This window comes from Vidua macroura, chromosome 36 (assembly GCF_024509145.1).
Source record: "Vidua macroura isolate BioBank_ID:100142 chromosome 36, ASM2450914v1, whole genome shotgun sequence".
In the NCBI taxonomy this organism is placed as follows: Eukaryota; Metazoa; Chordata; class Aves; order Passeriformes; family Viduidae; genus Vidua; species Vidua macroura.
Genome location: NC_071606.1, coordinates 763,479 through 784,633, shown reverse-complemented (window position 1 = coordinate 784,633; position 21,155 = coordinate 763,479). Strand labels below are relative to the sequence as shown.

At 52.1% G+C, this 21,155-nt stretch overlaps 2 protein-coding genes across 2 annotated transcripts in view; one reads left to right on the top strand and one right to left on the bottom strand.

The window, feature by feature from the left end:
• The window catches only part of LOC128821200 (zinc finger protein 208-like), a 1,118,338-nt gene that overhangs the window by 356,543 nt on the left and 740,640 nt on the right, over positions 1-21,155 (bottom strand). The window lies entirely within an intron of this gene.
• LOC128821206 (gastrula zinc finger protein XlCGF9.1-like) lies at positions 7,431-8,729 on the top strand. Its single transcript, XM_054002168.1, has 2 exons — positions 7,431-7,657; positions 8,059-8,729. Exon 2 carries the CDS (start codon positions 8,073-8,075, stop codon positions 8,727-8,729), a length of 657 nt encoding a protein of 218 aa, XP_053858143.1. The 5' UTR covers positions 7,431-7,657; positions 8,059-8,072.

The following is a 21,155-nucleotide window of genomic DNA, read 5'->3' as shown; positions in this document are numbered from 1 at the left end:
GTGTTTTGAACAAATGTTTCTGAGCTTTTCTCACTGAAGTCCTGAATTGAAGAACTCAAGAAAGAAGAGGCCTGTGGAGTAGTAAAATCCATCAGCAACCTCCAAGTGGCCGAGGATGCATCCTCATCAGAGCAGCAATGAGCAGAAATGGGCACAGCTTTGTGGCTGCCCCAGCTCTGGGATGGGCCCTGGGCCTGGAGCAGGAGCAGCTTTGGAGGGCCCCAAGGCCGGGCCTCTTGTGCTGGCCTGGGCAGATGGGATGGCAGCAGGGGTTGCAGAGCTCTCAGCACCTGAGCCAGAGGGGAGCAGGGCAGCCAGGGAGCCTCCTTGTGCCTTGGCCAAGCCCCTTCCCCCATGGCTGGGGCTGAGTCCTGGCTGAGCTGCAGCTGCTGCTGTGCCCTTGGCAGGGGCTGAGGCCGTGGGGCCAGTGGCCAGAGCAGCCTGGCCTGAGCAGAGCTGTGGGGCCAGAGCCGGCTGGGCTGTGCTGGGGAGAGGCCCTTGGTGCTGCACAGAGCTCAGGGCAGCTGGCAGAGCTTGCAGGGAGCTGGGCTGGGCTGGGAGAGGCTGACAGAGAAACCATCAGTGTCCATCTCAGCCTGGCTGAGTGTGCAGGGGCAGGACTCAGCCCAGGCCTTGTGGGGCAGGGTCAGCGCCTGTGCAAGGCATGGAAAACAGGCAATGCCTGAGAGATGAGGCTGCTCTGTGCCCTTGGTGGCATGGACACAGCAGGGAGGGGCTCCAGGACATTTGTCAGCGCCAGCCTCTGTCCCCAGCCCTTGGCAGCCCTGGCTGCTGAGCCCAGCTTTGGCCTGGGCTGAGTTTGGCTGTGGCCAAGCTCCATCTTCCTGCGGGGCTCAGGGCCTGTTCCCGGCCATGGCCAGCCCTGGCCGGCCTCTCTGCTGGCCCAGAGGCCGGCAGAGCCCGGGGCAGGGCTGTCTGTGCAGCCCCACAGGTGCCACGGGCTGGGCAGGAGCTGGCAGAGGCTGCCCAGCAGGGAGGCCATGGGGCACAGAGCCCCAAGGCTGCCGTGGGCACCACGGCACAGGGGCCGTTCCCAGCTGCAATGCTCCTGTCCTGGGCTGGGCCTGCACAGGGGCTGTGGCACCATGGCTGGGCCAGCACAGGGCCACAAAAGGGCCACGCAGCCACTGCCGGGGCTGGCAGCAAGGCCGGGCACAGACAAGGAATTGCTGAGCATGGCCTGCACTTGCCAGGGCTGACTGTGCCAAAGGCAGAGCTCAGCTGCCCTTGCTGGCTGCAGGAACAGTCAAGAGCCCAAAGAGCCTCCATGGCTGTGCTGGAGACCAAGGCTGGAGGAGGGAAATGCACGGCTGCTGTGGGATGGGCAGGGCATGGAATTCCAGCAGACCCCTCAGCTTACAAGGTGCTCTGCTCTCCCTCAGCTCCTCTCTGAGAGAGCCAATCCCAGCTCAGCACCTCAGGGTACTGGGGCCCTAAAGGAGAACTGCCTGTTCATGGGCACACAACTGATGGAAAGGGGCACAGGTTTTAATATCTGTTCGTCTCATAAGATATAAGCAAAAGTTTATTATCTGGGTCACTTGAGTACTTTGAAGAAATGGCAAAGTTTTCCCACCAGGAACAGGAATTTCCTGGCTCTACTGTTTTCTTCTGCTGATGGCAGGAGAAGAAATACTGATCTTCCCCTCTACCGATGCCACCAACATTCAGTCTAATATTTCATGACCCTCTTCCTTCAGGTGTTACCAGCTCTCCTGGTTAAATGGCCATGTCTAACGACATCTCTTCAGTTACAGCAGCTCTGTCTATGCCCTTCCCATTGCTCCCAGATTTCCTCCTGCAGCTGGTCTCTGCTCATTCCAATGCATCTCCCTTGACTGGCTTCATGCTTTGAGCATCAGGGAGTTTCCCAGGCTTTCAGAAGTTTAAATAACTCCTTACTCAGCATCTTAGTTGTAGTTTTATCTTTTATATCACCTCTTTTTATGACTTTGAATAAAATCCCTCCTGTATGGCAATGCCTTGTGGATGACGGACATGTCAGCTGCTGCTCTCTGCCCACAAGGAGCAGAGAGAAAGGTTTTGATGTTTATTAAAATTATTGTGTTGACATTTTTGCTGTTGGCCATGAAGAGAAAGCTTTCTGTGCCTCTGAGTCTCAGCAGTTCCTGGGCCCTCAAAGGACACAAACCTGATGAGTTGTGGTTGCCACTCCAGTGGCTGCACTTGGACCTCCCTCCATAGCCAGAGCAGAGCTCCCTTGTCCCAGCAAGTCCCTGGCACTGGAGGGATGAAGGAAACAGGACAGGCTGTGGGGATCAGGGGCAGGGCAGAGCCAGGCAGAAGAAGGACTTTTGCATTTGGTGGAGCTGTGCCTTCCCTTGGCTTTGTTGGCTGCCAAGAAATGAACATCCCTCTGTGTCTCGGGCTGCTCCTTCTCCAAGGAAAGCAGGAGGGAGTTGGAGCCAAGGAGCCAGATTGATTGTCAGCCATGAAGGGTCTTGATTTTCATATCTATTCTAACTGCAGGAGGAGGTACTTGGATTTAGTGTCAATTGGAGATTGCACATAGCCATGTATTAACAGGGGAAAAAACCTAAACAGGACCTAAAACATGTTTTCTCATTGTCTTTTGAAATATGATCTATTCAGTTTGAATACACTTGAAGGCTCTGGAGCAGGAAAATTCAGCAGCAGCCTCCAAGTTGCTGAGGAGATCAGCAGCCCCCACTGAGGCCATCCCTGCCCAGAGAGCCTGGGGGAATGGGCAGCCAAAGAGAGCGTTCCTGGGGCTGGACAAGCAGAACTCAGAGGCACCAAGGGCACCAACAGCTGGGAAATGGAGTGTGGAATGTGGCTGTGAAAGCCCTGCCTGGCCTGTGCCAAGCAGGACAGACAAGCCCTGACTGCCATCCCCCAAACTATTTTCTCAAGAAAACATGTAAAAGGAATTACAATCATTTGTGTCCTCTGAGTTGGATGTCCTGCAGAAATACCAACAAGAGATTCTCAGGAGCTCAAAACAAACCAAACAGCCTTTAGTGGCCACTTGAGAACATCAGAGAAACTTTGGCAGAAGGTTTAATATGACATTCAATCAACAAAAAACACTTTTCATAGCATTAACTTGGGCCATTCAACTTCACAAACTCTAAGCCCGTTCAATTTTAAGTTAATCAAAATTTGCAAAAGGAGAGAATTAGAAGAAGACACAGAAAGAGAGAAAGACAAATAAGATATGAAGAAGCACAGACAGAGCTACCAGCTACTGGATTCCAGCGTTGTTGAGATGGAAATTCCAAGAGGAGGTAGGGTCAAGATGTGTGCTTGCCTTGTGGTCAGCCTTGAATACCCCTTGGTCTTCCTGGGCCCTTCCCCCAGCTGGGACTTGGGGTCATTTGGTGACTCAGGAGCTGGGCTGGGGGCTCCAGAGGTGGCTGTGGAGCATTGCCTGTGCTGTGCCAGGGACTGGCAGACACTGCTGGGCTGGGATAGAGGCTCTGGGGGCATTGGGGTTCCAGGGCAGGGCAGTGCTGGGGTGACAGGGCAGGGCAAGGCTGGACCTGCCCCTTCCTTCCCCCCACACAAAATGTTTCAAGCCAACAATCTCCTCCAGTCTGTCACAGTAGGGGTTATTGGAGGTGGAACCCAAATGTGGCCATGGGCACCTGGCCGAGAAGGACAGCTCTTTTCCATGGGAAGGAAAGCACGGAGCCATCTCCAGGGTTTTGGGGACAGATGAGAGGTGACCCTTGTGTCACAATGGCCCCTTGGTTCCATGACACCCCAAAGTGTCATAATGGTCTCCACGGTTCCACGTGGCACCACAGTGTCACAACGGGGCCTCACAGTGTCACAATGATCCTTACATTCCATGAGGACACACAGAGTCAGTACAGTCCCCTTGGTTCCATGAGCTTCAGCAATGTCACAGTGGTCTCCATGATTCCATGAGGCTCCACAGTGTCACAATGGTCCCTTGGTTCCATGGGCCCTGTGCTGGTGCTTTTCCCCCTCCCCTTCTCAGCCCGCCCTGCCAGCTGAGAAATGCTCCTTGGGCCTCAGCCTTGGCCAACAGCCCCTGGGCTCAGCTCCTCTGCAGCTCATCACAAACACTGCCTGGTCCAGGCACTGCTGCTGCCCTACGAGCTCCTGGTTTCTTTAGGAGCAGCCCTGGGAACTGTTTTTGTTCCCTCAGTGGCACAACATCCCTGTTCTCACACTGCCAAAGAAAGCTGTTGTTGCCAAGTGCGGCCAGGATGAACCATTGCTGGGACTGAAGCCCCTCTCTTGGGGCCCTACAAACTGTGGTCCAAAAGGAGCCCCTTGGAGCTCTCCTGGGCCAGCCACCTCCCTCTGGTTGGGGCGTCTCCGATCCGGGAACTCTCCCGTTTGCTGCACTCGGGGGATCCCCCAACAACGACGGAGCCTGGGCCGATCCCCCCACTCCTCCAGGCTCAACCCTTTGCCCGCTGGGGAGATGCCACAGCCTCGGCAGGGAGCATTTCCCTGCCCTCAGGGGAATTTCTCTCAGGTGCCTTGCACTGACTCTTTGTCTCTGTGTGCACACACCAGTGCATGTGCTGGGGAAATGTGGCAGAAATGCTGCTCTCGGAGGGGCTTGAGTGCCTTGGGTAGTTGAGTCAGTCAGGCCTGTAAGTAAGGTTAAGTCACAAGCTGTAAGCTAAGTTAAATGCTGCTGAGAGTTTTTCTTTTCCTAAGTTGTTAAGTTCCAAATAAATTATAATCTAAGTCAAATATTGTTAAGTGTTATTCCATTGCCAAATCATGAAGTCCTAGGTTATAAGTAAGGTTAAATACTGTTATGTGCTGTTCTTTTGCTAAATGCTGAAGTCTAAGGTATCAGTCAAGTCCTGTTAAGTTTGAGCTCTGTTAAGCTCTGTCATGGTTTGACACTGGTGCAATGCCAGCGCCCCCATGAAAATACACCTTCCCAAATAAATGCTGTGAGATGTTATCAGGAACAGAGCAGAGCAGGCCCAAGCTTAATAACAAAGGGGAAAAAAAGCGTTATTAAACTACTACTACAAAAGACACACACACTAAATCCAGGATGAAGACCCTCTAAAACACCCCTCCTCCTCCCAATTTCCAAGACAACCACCATGAAACGTCACCCGGGATTCCTGTTCAAATTACCACACTTCAGAGAATCAATACTCAGTCTATCAAGGGAGAGAGAAGCCTCTCCTGTGCCATAGACCCCACAGGAAACACAGTTGCCACCTCCTGTGTTTCCATGTCACACATGGCAACCGCCCAGAGTAAATCTGCCAGTGTGACACTCTCCTTTCCATGTCACAGGGCTCTCACCATCACGCATGGACAGACTGCTCATAGGGCTCCTGTAAGGATGCTTTGCCACAGACCCAAAGATACAACAGTTCAGCTTCTCATCTTGGGACTACAGTCCCCCCATTTTCCCCTGGGGCCAAGGGTCCAGGAACAGAAATCATCTTCTTCCTGAAGACAGAGGGCATCACCATTCCCTCCTCAGCTTTCCTCTGTTCTTGCCATTCCTTCGCTGGTGGTTGCTGAAGCTGGTCTCCTTGGGTCACCACTGCATCCCCCTGAAATGCAGTCTCTATTGCAGGAGAATTTGGTTCAGTCTAGAGCTAACAAGAAAAGTCCAGTCAAAACCTACTTCATCATCTCCTCCCACCTAAATATTTCTTCTTCTAACATCTCAGGTCCTGGACTGTCTCTCTTCCACTACAAATCGAGGAGGAGTAATATTTTACAAAGCCCTCATTTCCCGGAAAGGATTAAAAGTTCAGACTCCCTGGACGGCTGAAATCCCTGCCCCGCATTCTCGACTCCCACGATGGGCATCATCCCCCCCCTTTCTGCATCTCCTCTGCCGGCAAATCTCCAGGTGCCGTCAGGCTCTCTGTCTCTTTCCCTCTGGGGGTGGGGGACAAAGGCATCTCTGCTTCTCTCCACCCTTCCGTTCGCAGGAGCTGGCTCGGTTCCAGACCTTCAGCCCCCTCGGCCGACCTGGACAAGGCCATGACTGGTCAGGGGAGAGTCTGCACTGCACTCTCTGATGACTGGAAACAAAGAGAGAGTTCCCCTGGGAGTTCTTGCTTTTAACCCCCTGTTAAAACCCCCTGAGAACCCTCTGTTCTCAGAGGCGTGTCCATATGTTCAGTGGTCACTCCAGGTGCCAATATCCAAACATGATCACTGATTGCTTTGACCCAACTTCCCGAAAAAAAAAATTCACTTCCATGTCAAACCACGACAGTAGAATCTACTTGGAAATGTTCTGCAGTTCAATGCCGTGCTGGGAGCAGTCCTGAACAATGCAGCATCCTCAGCACACAAGGAGAACACTTCCAAGCCTTACCAGCTGTCTCCTTGCAGCCAGATCTTGTCCCCCAGTGCTGTGAGAAGCACCCAGGGCTGGCTGAGAGCTGTCCCTGGCAGGCAGCAGAGGCCCTGGCCCAGCACAGCGCCCTGGGCTGCAGGACCCTGCTCTGCAGGACAGCCCTGGGCACCCCTGGCCTCAGAGAATGTACTCACAGAGTCTGTGGGCATTGGGATGTTCCAGCCTTAGGAGAACACTCCAGGAGCTGCAGCTGCATTGTCCTGCAGCCAGAGGTTCCTGTGTCAAGGGCTGGCACTGATTGTGCCCCAGGCACTTCTCAGCACCTTCCCAGCCCTGACTGATTGAAGCTCTCTGTGCCTCTGGGCTGTGCCTGGGCTGGCTGCAGGCAGTGGCCCAGCCCTGCTGGGCTGTGCACAGGAGCTGCCAAGCCACACAAAGCTTTGGGCTGCTCCAGGCTGCTCCTGGGGGACGTCTTGCACCACAGCCCTGCCCTGGGAGAGAAATTCCTTTCTCCTGCTCTCCAGTCTGGGCCTCCCCAGCTGCCCTTGGTGCCATTATTTCCTTCTCATGCTTATCTCCTCTAGGAAGAAAAGCTCCACCATCTCTGAAACCACCCTTCAGCCCCTCCCAGGCTACTCCTGTTCTCTCCTCAGTCTCCATGCCACTGAGCCCAGAGCCCGTAGCCTCTGCCTGCTGGTTGTGTGATGAGGCCTCCAAACCCCATCTTGGGAGATTTTTGGGTCCTCTCCAAGGTCGGTGAAAATGGAAAAGTAGTGGTCCAAGGTATTTTCTCCCAAATCTTGCAGTGGCAGAACAAGGGTCAATATCTCTAAATTACCTGATGTAGCTGGGCGTGTGTAATCAATTCCCATCTCTTAGAAGTGATACAGTTATCTTCTGTTAATTGACCAGTTTTCTTTATCTCTTCCACAACCAATCTTTCCTGCAGGAAATATCTTCTCTTAATGGGCCATTGAATGTCCCTGCAGGACTGAGAAAAATGACATCATCCCATTGTGAGATGCTCCGCCCAGGGGGAGGGGCCAAGCATTCCTGCCTGTTTATAATCTCGGACTTTGAAGGCCATCGGCATCCTTTTCCCACTGCATTCTCAGTGGAGCAGCTTTTCTTCTCCACTGGATTCCCAGAGGAAGATTCCCAACAACACCACCACTGGACCTTCAGAGGAAAACTTCACCCTTCTACAGGATCATTGCTTCAACACAACCACACCTGTCATACTGCAGGAGGACTGCAGCCCCCATTTCCTGGGACTGCTGCCAGCATCCTGACCCACAGGGTGTCAGGTCGTATTCTGACTCAGTCAGTGGTTTTTTTTCTTTGTCCAATAGCATTTGTATTTTTCTAGGAAAGAACTGTTATTCCTATGCCCATATTTTTCCCCGAGAAACCCTTAATTTCAAAATCATCATAATTTGGAGGGAAGGGGTTTACATTTTCTATTTCAAGAGAGGATCCTGTCTTCCTTAGCAGACACCTGTCTTTTCAAACCGAGACAATGCCCCAGGACACCCAGGCAGGTGAGGAGGAAGTCACTGCCCCTTTCCCCCCCTCTCCTGCTCCATCTCCCAGCCCAGCATTGCCCCCGGCTGCAGGACAACCCCGCTGCCAGCGCCGACCGCCCGGGGATGCACTGGGGGCATCTCCTTCCCCTTCCCTCTGGCATGGAGGCAAATCCCATCCTGTCCTTGTTCCTCCCCCAGACAAGGAGCTGAAGATGGAGACCAGGGAGGACAAATCCCCGCAGCAGAGCCTCATGGAAGAGGCCGTTTCGAGTGGTTCCACAGTGCTGGAATCCAATGGGGAGGAAAAGCCCCAGAGATCCCGCAGGAAGAGGGGCTCCAAACCCAGCCCAGAGTGCTCTGAAGAGAAAAGACCCAGTCTGTGCCAGGAAGGTGGACAGAGCTTCAGCCAGAGCTCGAAGCTGGTGGTGAATGAGCAGTTTCATGACAGGGAGAAGCCCTACAAGTGCTTGGAGTGTGGGAAGAGCTTCAGCCGGAGCTCCAACCTGATCCGCCACCAGATGATCCACACTGGGGAATGGCCCTACAAGTGTGGGGAATGTGGGAAGGGCTTCAGCTGCAGCTCTGAGCTGATCCGCCACCAGATGATTCACACTGGGGAACGACCCTACAAGTGTCCTGAGTGTCAGAAGAGGTTTCGGATCAGCTCCCATCTCATCCTGCACCAGCGGATTCACACCGAGGAGAGGCCCTTCCGCTGCCCCGACTGCAGGAAGGGCTTCAAGCAAAACTCCCACCTCGTCAGCCACCGCCGCATCCACACCGGGGAGAAGCCCTACGAGTGTCCCCAGTGTGGGAAGAACTTCTCCAGGAACTCTCACTTGACTGAACACCAACGGACACACCAGTAAGGGAAGGCCTGCAAATGGCCTGACTGCAGGAAGAGCTTCGTGCAGTCCTCCAGCTTCATCCCCCATTGGAGGACCAACGTTGGGAAGAGCCCTGGTGACCCATGTTCCCTGTGATCCATGCTGGGAAGAAACCTGTCTCTTTTCCTGCCTCTGGCAATGACATGAGGTGGGCTCAAAGAACACGAGGGTCTGGCCGTGGTGCTGTCATAACATTCACTCCCACATCAGGTCATTGCCAGTGGCAGGAAAGGGACTCTCTCTCTCTCCTGAAGAGGAGGGTGGCCTTTCCAGGTAGGAGGGAATAGGTGGCTGGGAAGAGACAGTCGGTGGTGGTGTAGTTTTCTTATCTCTTCTGTGTTCAATATTGTTTGTGTTCCTATTTCTTCCTTATGTGGTTGCTGTTCACAATAAATTTTTCTTATCCCAGCCAGGGATCTTTGCCTTTTGTGCTTTCCATGGGAGGCGGGAGGGCAGCGAGTAGCAGGGCGGTTTTAGCAGGAGCAGGAAATTGGGGAATCCCATTCCTAAACCCTGGCTGGTGGAGACTGAGCATCCCAGCTGGTGCCAGCCCTGGTGGCCATGGCAGCAGCCTTGGGAGCGGGTCCCTGGCTGGGAGCTGTGGGAACCTCTTCACTCTGGTGCCCAGGGACAGGAGTGGAGGGAGCGGCTGCAACTGAGTCGGGGCAGGCTTAGGTTGGATCTCAGGAAAAGGTTTTTCCCCAGAGGCTGCTGGGACATTGACCAGGCTCCCCAGGGAAGGGTCACAGCTCCAGGGCTCTCTGCACTCCAGCAGTGTTTGGACACCACTGCCAGGCCCAGGCTGGCATTGTTGGGGTGTCCTGTGCAGGGCCAGCAGCTGGACTCGAGGATCGTGATGATCCCTCCCAGCTCAGCCAATTCTGTGGTTCTGGGTTCCCATGACCCTGGGAATGGGACTGCCAATGGTTGCCATGGCTACAGACTCAGGCTTCAGGTGGCAACAGGTGTCCATGGCAGTGAAACATAAACTTTAAGAGATTTAGAGATTTTAGAGGAGCTAAGATTTTAGTTAGAGATAAGCCTTACTAGAGTTAATTAAAATAAAGGGATTTTTAAGTAGGCCTTGATGAAGTTAAGAGTTCGTAGTTAACTAATAATTGATTGCTTGTCAACACCATGTTTAGTTTGCTGGGTTTGTAATGAAGAATGTAGAAACTGACAAATAGCTTTTAGCAACATAAGACAATTGTGGGCCTCCTGTGTTCTGAAACCAGTTGAAGACAGGGAATGGGAGTTCTACCAAGGTTCATTTGTCATATTAGCATTGAAAATGTAGAAAGGTCAGAATGAGGAAGACTTCATTTACTTCCTCATTTTGGGACCCCTCCCCATGAAAGGGACCACTGACCCATTTCAAGGAACAAACTACGCATGCTTAATAGCTTTTGAAATTATTAGCATACGAAGCGAGGAATGGGATGTACCAAAAGTATGAATGTGTATTTGTATTTTGGGTATTCAACACTTGTGTGGATAAAAGGACTCTGTAATCATCTGAAAGGTGCGGTGTGTATTTGGGAGCTATCCCGCACGCTGCCCGGCGTCGCAATAAGCATACTCTTCCCAACTTTAAACTGTTAGAGAGTTTTTGTCCGTCACAGTTGGATATTGGTGCTAGATCAATATCCATATTTCTTTAATAAATCAGCAGCCACCCCTGGCATGGGGTCTCCATGGAGCTGCCAAGGGATGGACCATAGCAACAGGGGGTGGTGATGGTCACACTGGAAGCTGACCATAGCAAAGGCTTCTGGTGATGACTGTCTGCTTAGGATCAGATTTGTCACACACACTCAGAGGGGTTCCATGGGGACTTTCCAAGAGTGTGGGTCGTGACATCATTGGGCATCTGAGTAACATCACAGAGCAGGCTGTGACATGACAGAACAGACAGTGGCATCACAGAGTGACTTTGTGGTGTCACAGAATCTTCTGTGACATCACAGCACAGCTGTACGATATCACAGAGATCTCCCAGGGTTGGCTCTGTGACATCACAAGGGGGTTTGTGACATCCCAGGGTGAGCTGAGACATCACAGGAGGCGGTGTGACATCACAATGGGTTGTGTGACATCATAGGGGGCTGTGTGACATCACAGGGGATGTATGAGGTCACTGGGGAGGTCACTACACCTCTGCCCCCTCACAGTTCCCCCCAGAGAAGTCCAACGCTGCTCATGCACAGCAGGGTCCCCTGTTCCACCCGGTCCCCCCACCCCTGGCACCGCAGCCTCCCCCAGAGGATGTTCCACGAGATCGACCCCAGAGCCTGACATGGGGATGGGGGGTCAGGGCTGTGAGGGGTGGGACAGGGGGACGAGGACCCCTGGCAGCGTCCCTGTGTCCCCCAGGGCCAGAGCTTGGGCCAGGGCTTCTTCACCCTGTTATGAATGAGGGTTTGAGAGCACTTAAAAAATCCATGGCAGGGGATCAGTAAAAACCAGATTTAATATTAAGCGACAGCACCACAGAGTTCCTTGGCAAGAGTCACTCTGCTCCTGACTGGACACTTCAGGCACACCAAGGAAACAAAGCAACAAGAAAACCAAACAAAATCCAGGCAATTAAACCAGAAATGAGCCAAGAACTGTCCCTGTGTGTGTGTCTGTGTGTGTGTGTGTGTGTCTCTGTCTCTGTGTGCCTAAAGGACAGTGAGGGCAAGGATAAAAGGAATACGGCCAAAAAGCTTAACAGAGCTCAAACTTAACAGGACTTGACTGATACCTTAGACTTCAGCATTTAGCAGAAGAACAGCACGTAACAATATTTAACCTTACTTAAAACCCAGAACTTCATAATTTGGCAATGGAATAACACTTAACATGGAAGCAAGGGGCCACTGTGACACAAGGGTCACCTCTAATCTCTCCCCAAAACCCTGGAGATGTCTCCGTGCTTTCCTTCCCATGGAAAAGAGCTGTCCTTCTCGACCAGGTGCCCATGGCCACATTTGGGTTCCACCTCCAATAACCCCTATTGTGACAGACTGGAGGAGAGTGTTGGCTTGAATCATTTTGTGTGGGGGGGAGGAAGGGGCAGGTCCAGCCTTGCCCTGCCCTGTCACCCCAGCACTGCCCTGCCCTAGAACCCCAATCCCCCCAGAGCCTCTCTCCCAGCCCAGCAGTGTCTGCCACTCCCTGGCACAGCACAGGCAATGCTCCACAGCCACCTCTGGAGCCCCCAGCCCAGCTCCTGAGTGACCAAATGACCCCAAGTCCCAGCTGGGGGAAGGGCCCAGGAAGACCAAGGGGTATTCAAGGCTGACCACAAGGCAAGCACACATCTTGACCCTACCTCTTCTTGGAATTTCCATCTAAACAACACTGGAATCCAGTAGCTGGTAGCTCTGTCTGTGCTTCTCCATATCTTATTTGTCTTTCTCTCTTTCTGTGTCTTCTTCTAATTCTCTCCTTTTGCAAATTTTGATTAACTTAAAATTGAACGGGCTTAGAGTTTGTGAAGTTGAATGGGCCAAGTTAATACTCTGAGAAGTGTTTTTTGTTGATTGAATGTCATATTAAACCATTTCCCGAAGTTTCTCTGATTTTCTCAAATTGCCACGAAAGGCTGTTTGGTTGTTTTTATCACCTGAGAATCTCTTGTTGGTATTTCTGCAGGACATCCAACTCAGAGGACACAAATTATTGTAATTCCTTTCAAATGTTTTCTTGAGAAAATTGTTTGGGGGATGGCAGTCAGGGCTTGTCTGTCCTGCTTGGCACAGCCCAGGCAGGGCTTTCACAGCCACATTCCACACTCCATTTCCCAGCTGTTGGTGCCCTTGGTGCCTCTGAGTTCTGCTTGCCCAGCCCCAGGGACGCTCTCCTTGTCTGCCCATTCCCCCAGGCTCTCTGGGCAGGGATGGCCTCAGTGGGGGCTGCTGCCATCCTCAGCAACTTGGAGGCTGCTGCTGAATTTTCCTGCTCCAGAGCCTTGAAGTGTATTCAAACTGAATAGATCATATTTCAAAAGACAGTGAGACAACATGTTTTAGGTCCTGTTTAGGGTTTTTTTTTCCCTGTTAACACATGGCTATGTGCAATCTCCAATTGACACTGAATCCAAGTACCTCCTCATGCAGTTGGAATAGATAGGAAAATCAAGACCCTTCATGGCTGACAATGAATCTGACTCTGTCCCTACTCCCACCCCAGCATTTCCCCCATCCAAGCCCTGGCACTCAGAGCAGCCTTGTGCAAATCTGAGCTCCCTGCAGCCCAGGCTGCACCTGCCGGTTTCAGCTCCTTGGCTCCAACTCCCACCTGCTTTCCTTGGAGAAGGAGCTGCCCGAGACACAGAGGGATGTTCATTTCTTGGCAGCCAACAAAGCCAAGGCAAGGCACAGCTCCACCAAATGCAAAAGTTCTTCTTCTGCCTGGCTCTGCCCTGCCCCTGATCCCCGCAGCCTTTCCTGTTTCCTTCATCCCTCCAGTGCCAGGGACTTTGTGGGACAAGGGAGCTCTGCTCTGGCTATGGAGGGAGGTCCAAGTGCAGCCACTGGAGTGGCAACCACAACTCATCAGGTTTGTGTCCTTTGAGGGCCCAGGAACTGCTGAGACTCAGAGGCACAGAAAGCTTTCTCTTCATGGCCAACAGCAAAAATGTCAACATGATAAATTTTAATAAACATCAAAACCCTTCCCTCAGCTCCTTCTGACATTCCAGCAGCATCTGACATGTCCCTCGTCTACAAGGCATTGCCATACAGGAAGGATTTTAGTCAATCTCTTAAAAAGAGGTGATATAAAAGATAAAACTACAACTAAGATGCTGAGTAAGGAGTTATTTAAACTATGGAAAAACTGGGAAACTCCCTGATGCTCAAAGCATGAAGCCAGTCAAGGGAGACACATAGGAATGAGCAGAGACCAGCTGCAGGAGGAAATCTGGGAGCAACAGGAAGGGCATAGATGCAGCTGCTGTAAATGAAGACAGGTCCTTAAACATGGCCAGTTAACCAGGAGAGCTGGAAACACCTGAAGGAAGAGGGTTATGAAAAATTAGACTGAATGTTGGTGCATTGGTAGAGGGGAAGATCAGTATTTCTTCTCCTGCCATTAGCAGAAGAAAACAGTGGGGCTAGGAAATTCCTGTTCCTGGTGGGAAAACTTTGCCATTTCTTCAAAGTACTCAAGTGACCCAGATAATAAAGATGTGCTTATCTCTTATGAAACTAACAGGTATTAAATCCTCTGCCCCTTTCCAGGTAGACACCTGTCGCCACAGGCCCCCAGCTGGGGAATAATTAGCATTGACTCCATGACTGCAGAAGGCTGATCAATTGCTTTATTATATCATCTTATACTGTATTATACTGTACTTCTTAAGAAACTCAGCAACCCTTACAGCCAGTCCGATACAGCTGGGACCTAATTGGTCAATCCAGCCAAACACCACCCAGTGTCCAATTACAAAATCCCCCTTTGGCAAACAAATCTCCATGACACATTCCACATGTGCACAACAGCAGGTGCAACAAGTGGAGACGAGAATTGTTTCTCATTCTTTGATCTTCTCCCAGGCTTCCCCAGGAAAATGCCTGGGAAAGTCTGTGCCTGCTCTCTGTGGCCAGAGAGCTGCTGCCACAAGCACCGCAGTGGCAGCCCCAACATTCCCCTCTTTGTTACACTGGAAGGGTGGCAGCCCCAAATGTTCTCCTGTCTTTGACCCCACAAGGATGGCAGCTCCAACATTCCCCTCTCTATGACATCACAGCCATGACAGCCCCAGCGTTCCCCTGCCTGTGGAACCAGAGCAGTGTCAGCCTCAACATTTTCCTCTCTGTGACACCATAGATGTGGCAGCCCCAAGTGCCCCTCTCTGTGACACCACAGAAGTGGAAGATCCAGGGTCCCCTGTCTGTGACACCGCAGCTTTGGCAGCCACAACATTCCCCTCTCTATGACTCCACGGTAGAGGCAGCCCCAGTATCCTCCTCTCTATGACATCACAGCATTGGCAGCCCCAACGTTCTCTGTATGACAACAGAGCAGTGGCAGCCCCAGCATTCCCATGTGTGTGATACCGCTGTGAGGCAGCCACAACATTCCCCTCTCTGTGACACCACAGCCCTGGCAGCTGCTGAGTTCCCCTGTCTGTGACACCACAGCCGTGGCAACCCCAGTGTTTCCCTTTCTGTGACACCTGAGCAGTGGCAGTCCCATTGTCCCTGGCTCTGTGACACCACAGCTGTGGCAACCCCAACCTTCCCCTCTCTGTGACACCACAGCTGTGGCAGCAGCACTAGATCAGAAGCAGCAGCCGTGGAACAACAGGGGAGCAGGGGAGGAGCAGAGAAGGAGAAGTGGAACAGTGGTGGATGAGCAGTGTTGGAGCAGCAGTGGAGCAGTGGTGGAGGAGCAGAGCAAGTGTGCTGAAACAGCACAACACAGCTTTTGAGCAGCAGTGGAGTGAGCATGGAAAAGGTGGAACAGTGGTGGAACAGGAACTACAGCCATGGAATAGAGGTGGCACAGGCCCCACAGCTCTGGAGCTCTGGGACACAGAGCGGCTCCGAGCGCTGCAGGAGCCGGCCCCGCACAACAGAGCGATCCCTTCAGGCTGACCCAGCGCGGGGGGCAGAGGCAGGAATTGCTGCTGGGCTGTGGAAGGTGTGGATCGAGTGCATTGAAGGATGACCTGGGGGTTTGATCCCGCTCATTGTGGCTGCTTTTGTGCTGCCGGGACGGTTCCAGTTCATCTGAAGTCAGGAACTCAGAAGAAACTTGGGACAAAAGTTATCAAACTGCCTTCTTTATTGCAAGGGAAACACATCTGGGGAGAAGTTTCATGATTTCTGATTTGGGAACCAAAGTGGGTCACTTATTGGCCTGTGGTCGTATTCTAATCCAGGCACAATTTCCAAATTACTGCACTTTAGCGTAAGAAACGAGGAACGTGCCTCACCCTTGCAATGTTGACAATGGGTGAAGAGCTTTTTGTTGTTCTAGTGCTAAAAAAGCAATTGGAATTCTTTTCCCTCCTTCCCCTTTTCTTCCTCTCTCTGGCAATGAGCCTTCAACTCTTCCTGCAGGTCTGCTTCCCATAATCTGCTCTGGACTTGGAATGTGCCAAATGAACAGAGAGAAGACAGAGATTAATGGACCATAAAAACTTCAAGCTTTCTCCCTGTAGCCTCTGAAGTTCAAGGACTTGGAAACTTCTGCTTTTTCAACTGTTCACCACATGCCACTCCTCTAATTTTACCCGGTCATAAAACCTTCCTGTGTCCCTGTTTGGGAATTGACACTCATATTTTTCAGGAGAACCACAGTGGGGGTCAAAGGTTTGGGTGCTGAAGCCTGTGGGAGCCTTGCTTGAATCACAGAGAATCCCAGTGTCCCTAGGTTTTTTTTCCCAGGTGTATCCAGATATTTGTCATAGGTTCCAAGAAGGAAAAAAGAAGTGGAGAAGTGGTTCCCAAGAGATGTCCATGGCTGCAATTCCTGTTTGACATAAGTGAAATTAGTGAAAGGCTCCTGCTTCTCTCTTTCCACAGGGACACTGTGGATGCATCTGGGATCTCTGGTGACCCAGCTGGGAAAACATTTCAGGCCACTGCCTTGACTGTTTGATCTGGAACTTGCCCAAGGAGCTGCAGTGCCTATGGGCAAAGATTTTCCTCTGGAATGTTGCTGTTTTGTGCTCCATGGATGAGAGAGCAGAGTGTCCCCGTGGGGGATTCTTGACTAGATGGACAAGTGCTATGATGTCATGGATGTGCTGACATCATCTTGAAAAGGAATTGTGCAAGACTCCGCACTGTCCTAACTGGGGAACTTTGGCTGAGGCTTTGGCTGAACTTTGGTCCAGGCTTCCTTGGAGATCAGTGCCAGTCAGGGGGATGGAACCGGATGGCAACGGACCCTGTGCTGACAGCCCCAGGAGAACGAGCTGGACATTCATGGAGGCTCCCAGTGTGGGCAGATTGGCCCCCCAGATTTGGGGACTGCGGGGACAGCTGGGCTCCAGGACGGTTTGGATGGGTGGTGATGAAGGATCTCTGAAGCCAGGTCTTTAGAACATTTGGTTTATTCGAAGGGGTGAAGGGCCCTGCTTGGAGTTGCTAGCTGCAACTCGTGGCAGGCCCAGGGAGAGCGGGGAGAGAGAGAGAGAGAGGGTGAGCGTCCCAAGAGGAAGGTCCAAGAGAGAGCGTCCGGTCCCTCGGCCACACCTTATCGGGGGCTTCAAGGTGGGCTGGGACAGGACTTGGGCCAATGGGGTTACAGATACCTGATACTTCAGGGGAGGGTTACAGGTGTGGGATGAACCATACATTGGGGGGTGAGACAGAACATTCCATTTGACCTTTGGATCTATCTGTAAGTAAAGGGCATTGTTTAATCAGAAGGGGGGATTGCTTTCAACTTGGCTGTATTATTGCTTTCGAGATCCTCAGTAATTAAGGTTTGGTATTTCAAATCTTGTTCTCATCTCAATATCTGAATTTTCTGACTCTTTTGCCAGGCCATCCGGCTGGAAAAGAAAGAGGGATCTCCCAGGATTTTTCCTTTTTTACATGCATGTTCACAGAGGCTTATCAGCTTTCTCAGCGCTTTAACAGATTGTCAATTCTCAAAGCTAATTACTGATTGCTTTTTGTGTCAGACATGGAGGAAACTGCTAGCAGCTTCTCTTTGCATTTCTTCCATAAGCGCCTCCCATGCAAAACCACCCCACCATAGGAACAGGGGGCTGGTGAAGGTTGCCATGGAAACTGACCATAGCAACAGGGGGGCTGGTGATGTTTGCCTAGGAAGGAACCGAGTTGCCACAGGCCCTCAGAGGGGTTCCATGGGGACTTCCCAAGAGTCTCCAGGCTGTTCAAGAACTGGAATGTCACAGGCAGAGACAGGGGCTCCATGGCCACCTCCCAGGGCCTTCTGGAGATGGTAAAGAGCCAGTCACAGCCATTCCATGGTGACATCCCAGGGGACCTTGGGCTGCAAAGGCACCGATCTGTCACAGGCACTCACGGGGGCTCCACGGTGACATCCCAGGAGTCCCCAGGCTGCCAAAGAGCCGGGATGTCCCAGACTGGCACAGGAGTTCCTGTCATGGGCAGAGTGGGAGCTTCAGCAAAAGCTTTGTTTCTTTATTGGAGAAACTCCTGCTGAGTCATGAGGTGGAAAAATGGCTTTGATTTTGGTTACAGGGATCTCCTCTAACTCATCACTGTCTTTTTCCACAGGGCAGAACCCAATGCCCAGCCACAGCCAATGTCCAACAGCAGCTCCATCAGCCACTTCCTCCTGCTGGCACTGGCAGACACGCGGCAGCTGCAGCTCCTGCACTTCTGCCTCTCCCTGGCCATCTCCCTGGCTGCCCTCCTGGGCAACGGCCTCATCATCAGCGCCGGAGCCTGCGGCCACCACCTGCACACGCCCATGTTCTTCTTCCTGCTCAACCTGGCCCTCAGCCACCTGGGCTCCACCTGCACCACTGTCCCCAAAGCCATGCACAATTCCCTCTGGGACACCAGGACAAGCTCCTATACAGGATGTGCAGTCCAACTATTTTTTTTTTGTCTTTTTCATTTCAGCAGAGTTCTCCCTTCTTACCATCATGTGCTACGACCGCTACATGCCCATCTGCAAAGCTCTGCACTACGGGACCCTCCTGGGCAGCAGAGCTTGTGCCCACATGGCAGCAGCTGCCTGGGCCAGTGGCTTTCTCTTTTCACTGCTGCACCCAGCCAATACATTTTCCCTGCCCCTGTGCCAGGACAATGCCCTAGGCCACTTCTTCTGTGAAATCCCTCAGATCCTCAAGCTCACGTGCTCCACATCCTATCTCAGGGAACTTGGGTTCATTGCAGTTAGTGCCTGTTTAGGACTCATATGATTTGTGTTCATTGTTTTCTCCTATGTGCAGATCCTCAGCGCCGTGCTGAGGATCCCCTCTGAGCAGGGAGGGCACAAAGCCTTTTCCACCTGCCTCCCTCACCTGGCCATGCTCTCCCTGTTTGTCACCACTGGCACATTTGTCTGCCTGAAGCCCCTCTCCATCTCCTCCCCGTCCATGGAACTGGCACTGTCAGTTCTGTACTCGGTGGTGCCTCCAGCCCTGAACCCCCTCATCTACAGCCTGAGGAACCAGGAGCTCAAGGCTGCAGTGTGGACACTGATGGCTGGATGATTTCAGGATCATTAAAGTGCTGGCAAATCAATTGTAATAAATCACAAATCACTTGGGATAAAAGTCACCTTTGATGCTTCTTGTTGGTTATGTCTTGTTTTTTTTTTCCTTTGTTTTATTTTTTTTTTTTTTCATCTAGTCCACAAAGGAAAGCCATTCCTTGTGGCATTTCTCATTTTGTTTCTCTCCACCTTCCCTGTAGCCACAGACTGTGTCAATGAGGTGCTGTGCTCATGGTGGCTTTAAAGGAACTCAAGGATCTCCCAGCAGAGTTTTTTGCAGAGATGCCCCTTTTGTTGCCTTCTCTAGAGCTGCAGCAGCAATGTCTGTGTGCAGAGCTGGGGGCAGATCAGTGCTGGCACAGCAGCTGTGCCCAGCAGCAGCAGCACTTGGTGGTGCCAGTGCTGCTCCTGTGCCACTGCCCGGCTGCCCTGGTGGCCCTGGTGTTGCTGCAGGGCCTGAGTGCTCTCGGGGCCGGGCACAGTCCTGGGGGTGGCAGTGCCAGGGCTGCAGCAGGGACGGGCCATGGGCACTGCTGGGGCAGCGCTGACGCCTCAGGCCAGGGCCTGGGGACTCCAGGCTCCTTTGCCCAGGCTCTCTCAAGAACATGGCCAGGCCAATGCTCAACAGAGAAAAACCCCCGTCAGCAGCCCCAGGCTGGCCGTGGGCAGGCTGGGGGCAAACAGCACGGCTGGTGCTCAGCCAGGGCCCTGGGGGAGAGGGGAAGGAACAGCAGAGCAGGGGCTGGTCCTTCCCCACTGTGCTGGACAGCCCAGGGCAGTGTCCCAGAGTGTCCTCATGGAGCTGCCAACATTATCCTCCCTCTGCAGCCCTGGCCTCTTCCCCAGCTCACAGAGGTGCCACATCCTTGCAGGCACAGACACAGCAGCACTGGCTCAGGAGCCCCTGTTTGCATTGCACAGAGCTGGTGGGAGCACAGCCATGCTCTTGGTGTGGGGACATGAACCTGAGGGAGCACAAATGTCATCAGCCCCTGAGGCCAGGAAGGGCTGGGGCATGGCAGGGAAACCACTCAGCTTTGTCCTGGCCTCTGCAGTCAGTCAGAAAGTTTGTTCCCATCAGCTGGGAGTTTCACCAACGCAAAGGATGTTGTCTTTATGGGCTTTCCCCTAGGAGCGCGGGGGAAATGGCACCAAGGGAACTTTGAACTTTTGAATACTCTTGGCCTCTCTAAATCGAGGCAAGTGACAATTGCAGAGACTTTTTCCACAAGAGCGCTCCTGTCATCTGTGGACATTGTACATATGTTCCCCAGTAGGGCCAGAAAACTGCATAACCCAGAGTAGGTGTAGTGTTGTTTCCTTTTTACTGCCTTTTGTTGGTTTTTATTATGTTAATTTTGTATTGTTATATAGTGCTCTTTTTTTTCTACTGTCTTATATTTTTTTTAATAAATTAGACCACAGCTAGGGACGTAGGGCAGCCACAAGCCAGTTAGGTAACTGATAGTGAGTAGGGACAGAACCTATTATTTCATAACGTGTCAATTTACAACCAAATTTGACCACTTCACCGGACTTGTCCAAGGTGGACGGGCCACCTTTACTTAACCTGGAAAAGGAACATATATTCTATATATGTGTTCGAAAAACAGCCAAATACCTCGTCATCTAATTAGTGACGCACATGAATAGATGAACGAGATTCCCACTGTCCCTACCTACTGTCATGAATAAATTCGGTAAAGTTAAGATAGTTGAAATAAGCTGATAATTGTTAGACACCTTTATTGTACACCATATTCACTCCAGTTGTACCCTTGTTGTAATACCCCCCCCCGTTACTTCCCCCACTGTTGAATTGTTGTACCCCCTTGTGTTAATACTCCAGTTGTACCCCTTGTTACTTCCTCCACTCTTGAATCCCTTTCTTGGTACCCTTATTGAGTCTCTCGGGTATTGCCTCCGCTGCTCCCAAAACGGCGGCCGGAAATAGCTCCGGTAATATGCAAATGAAGCTAGGCAGAAGAAGACTCCACAAGAGGCCCTGGAAACAACGAGCCGACATGGAGATTTAGAAAATTAAGTGACAAGACTCAGTGGGGAAGAGTCCCCCTGTACCATCAACCAGGTTTTGGAGATCACCACCATCTAAAGGTAATCAGACTGAGGTGAGGACCCTAGTCAATGAGCCGGGAGACGTCTTCCTAGGCGCGCCCGCGAGGACTGGAGTCCCAGTTCTGCTGCAAAGCAAAACTGATCACCTCCTCCTCTGCGTCGCCAAAGGGA

Bases quoted from the DNA above. Each gene is read 5' to 3' on its own strand.
- LOC128821206 (XM_054002168.1), top strand. From the start codon at position 8,073: ATGGAGACCAGGGAGGACAAATCCCCGCAGCAGAGCCTCATGGAAGAG.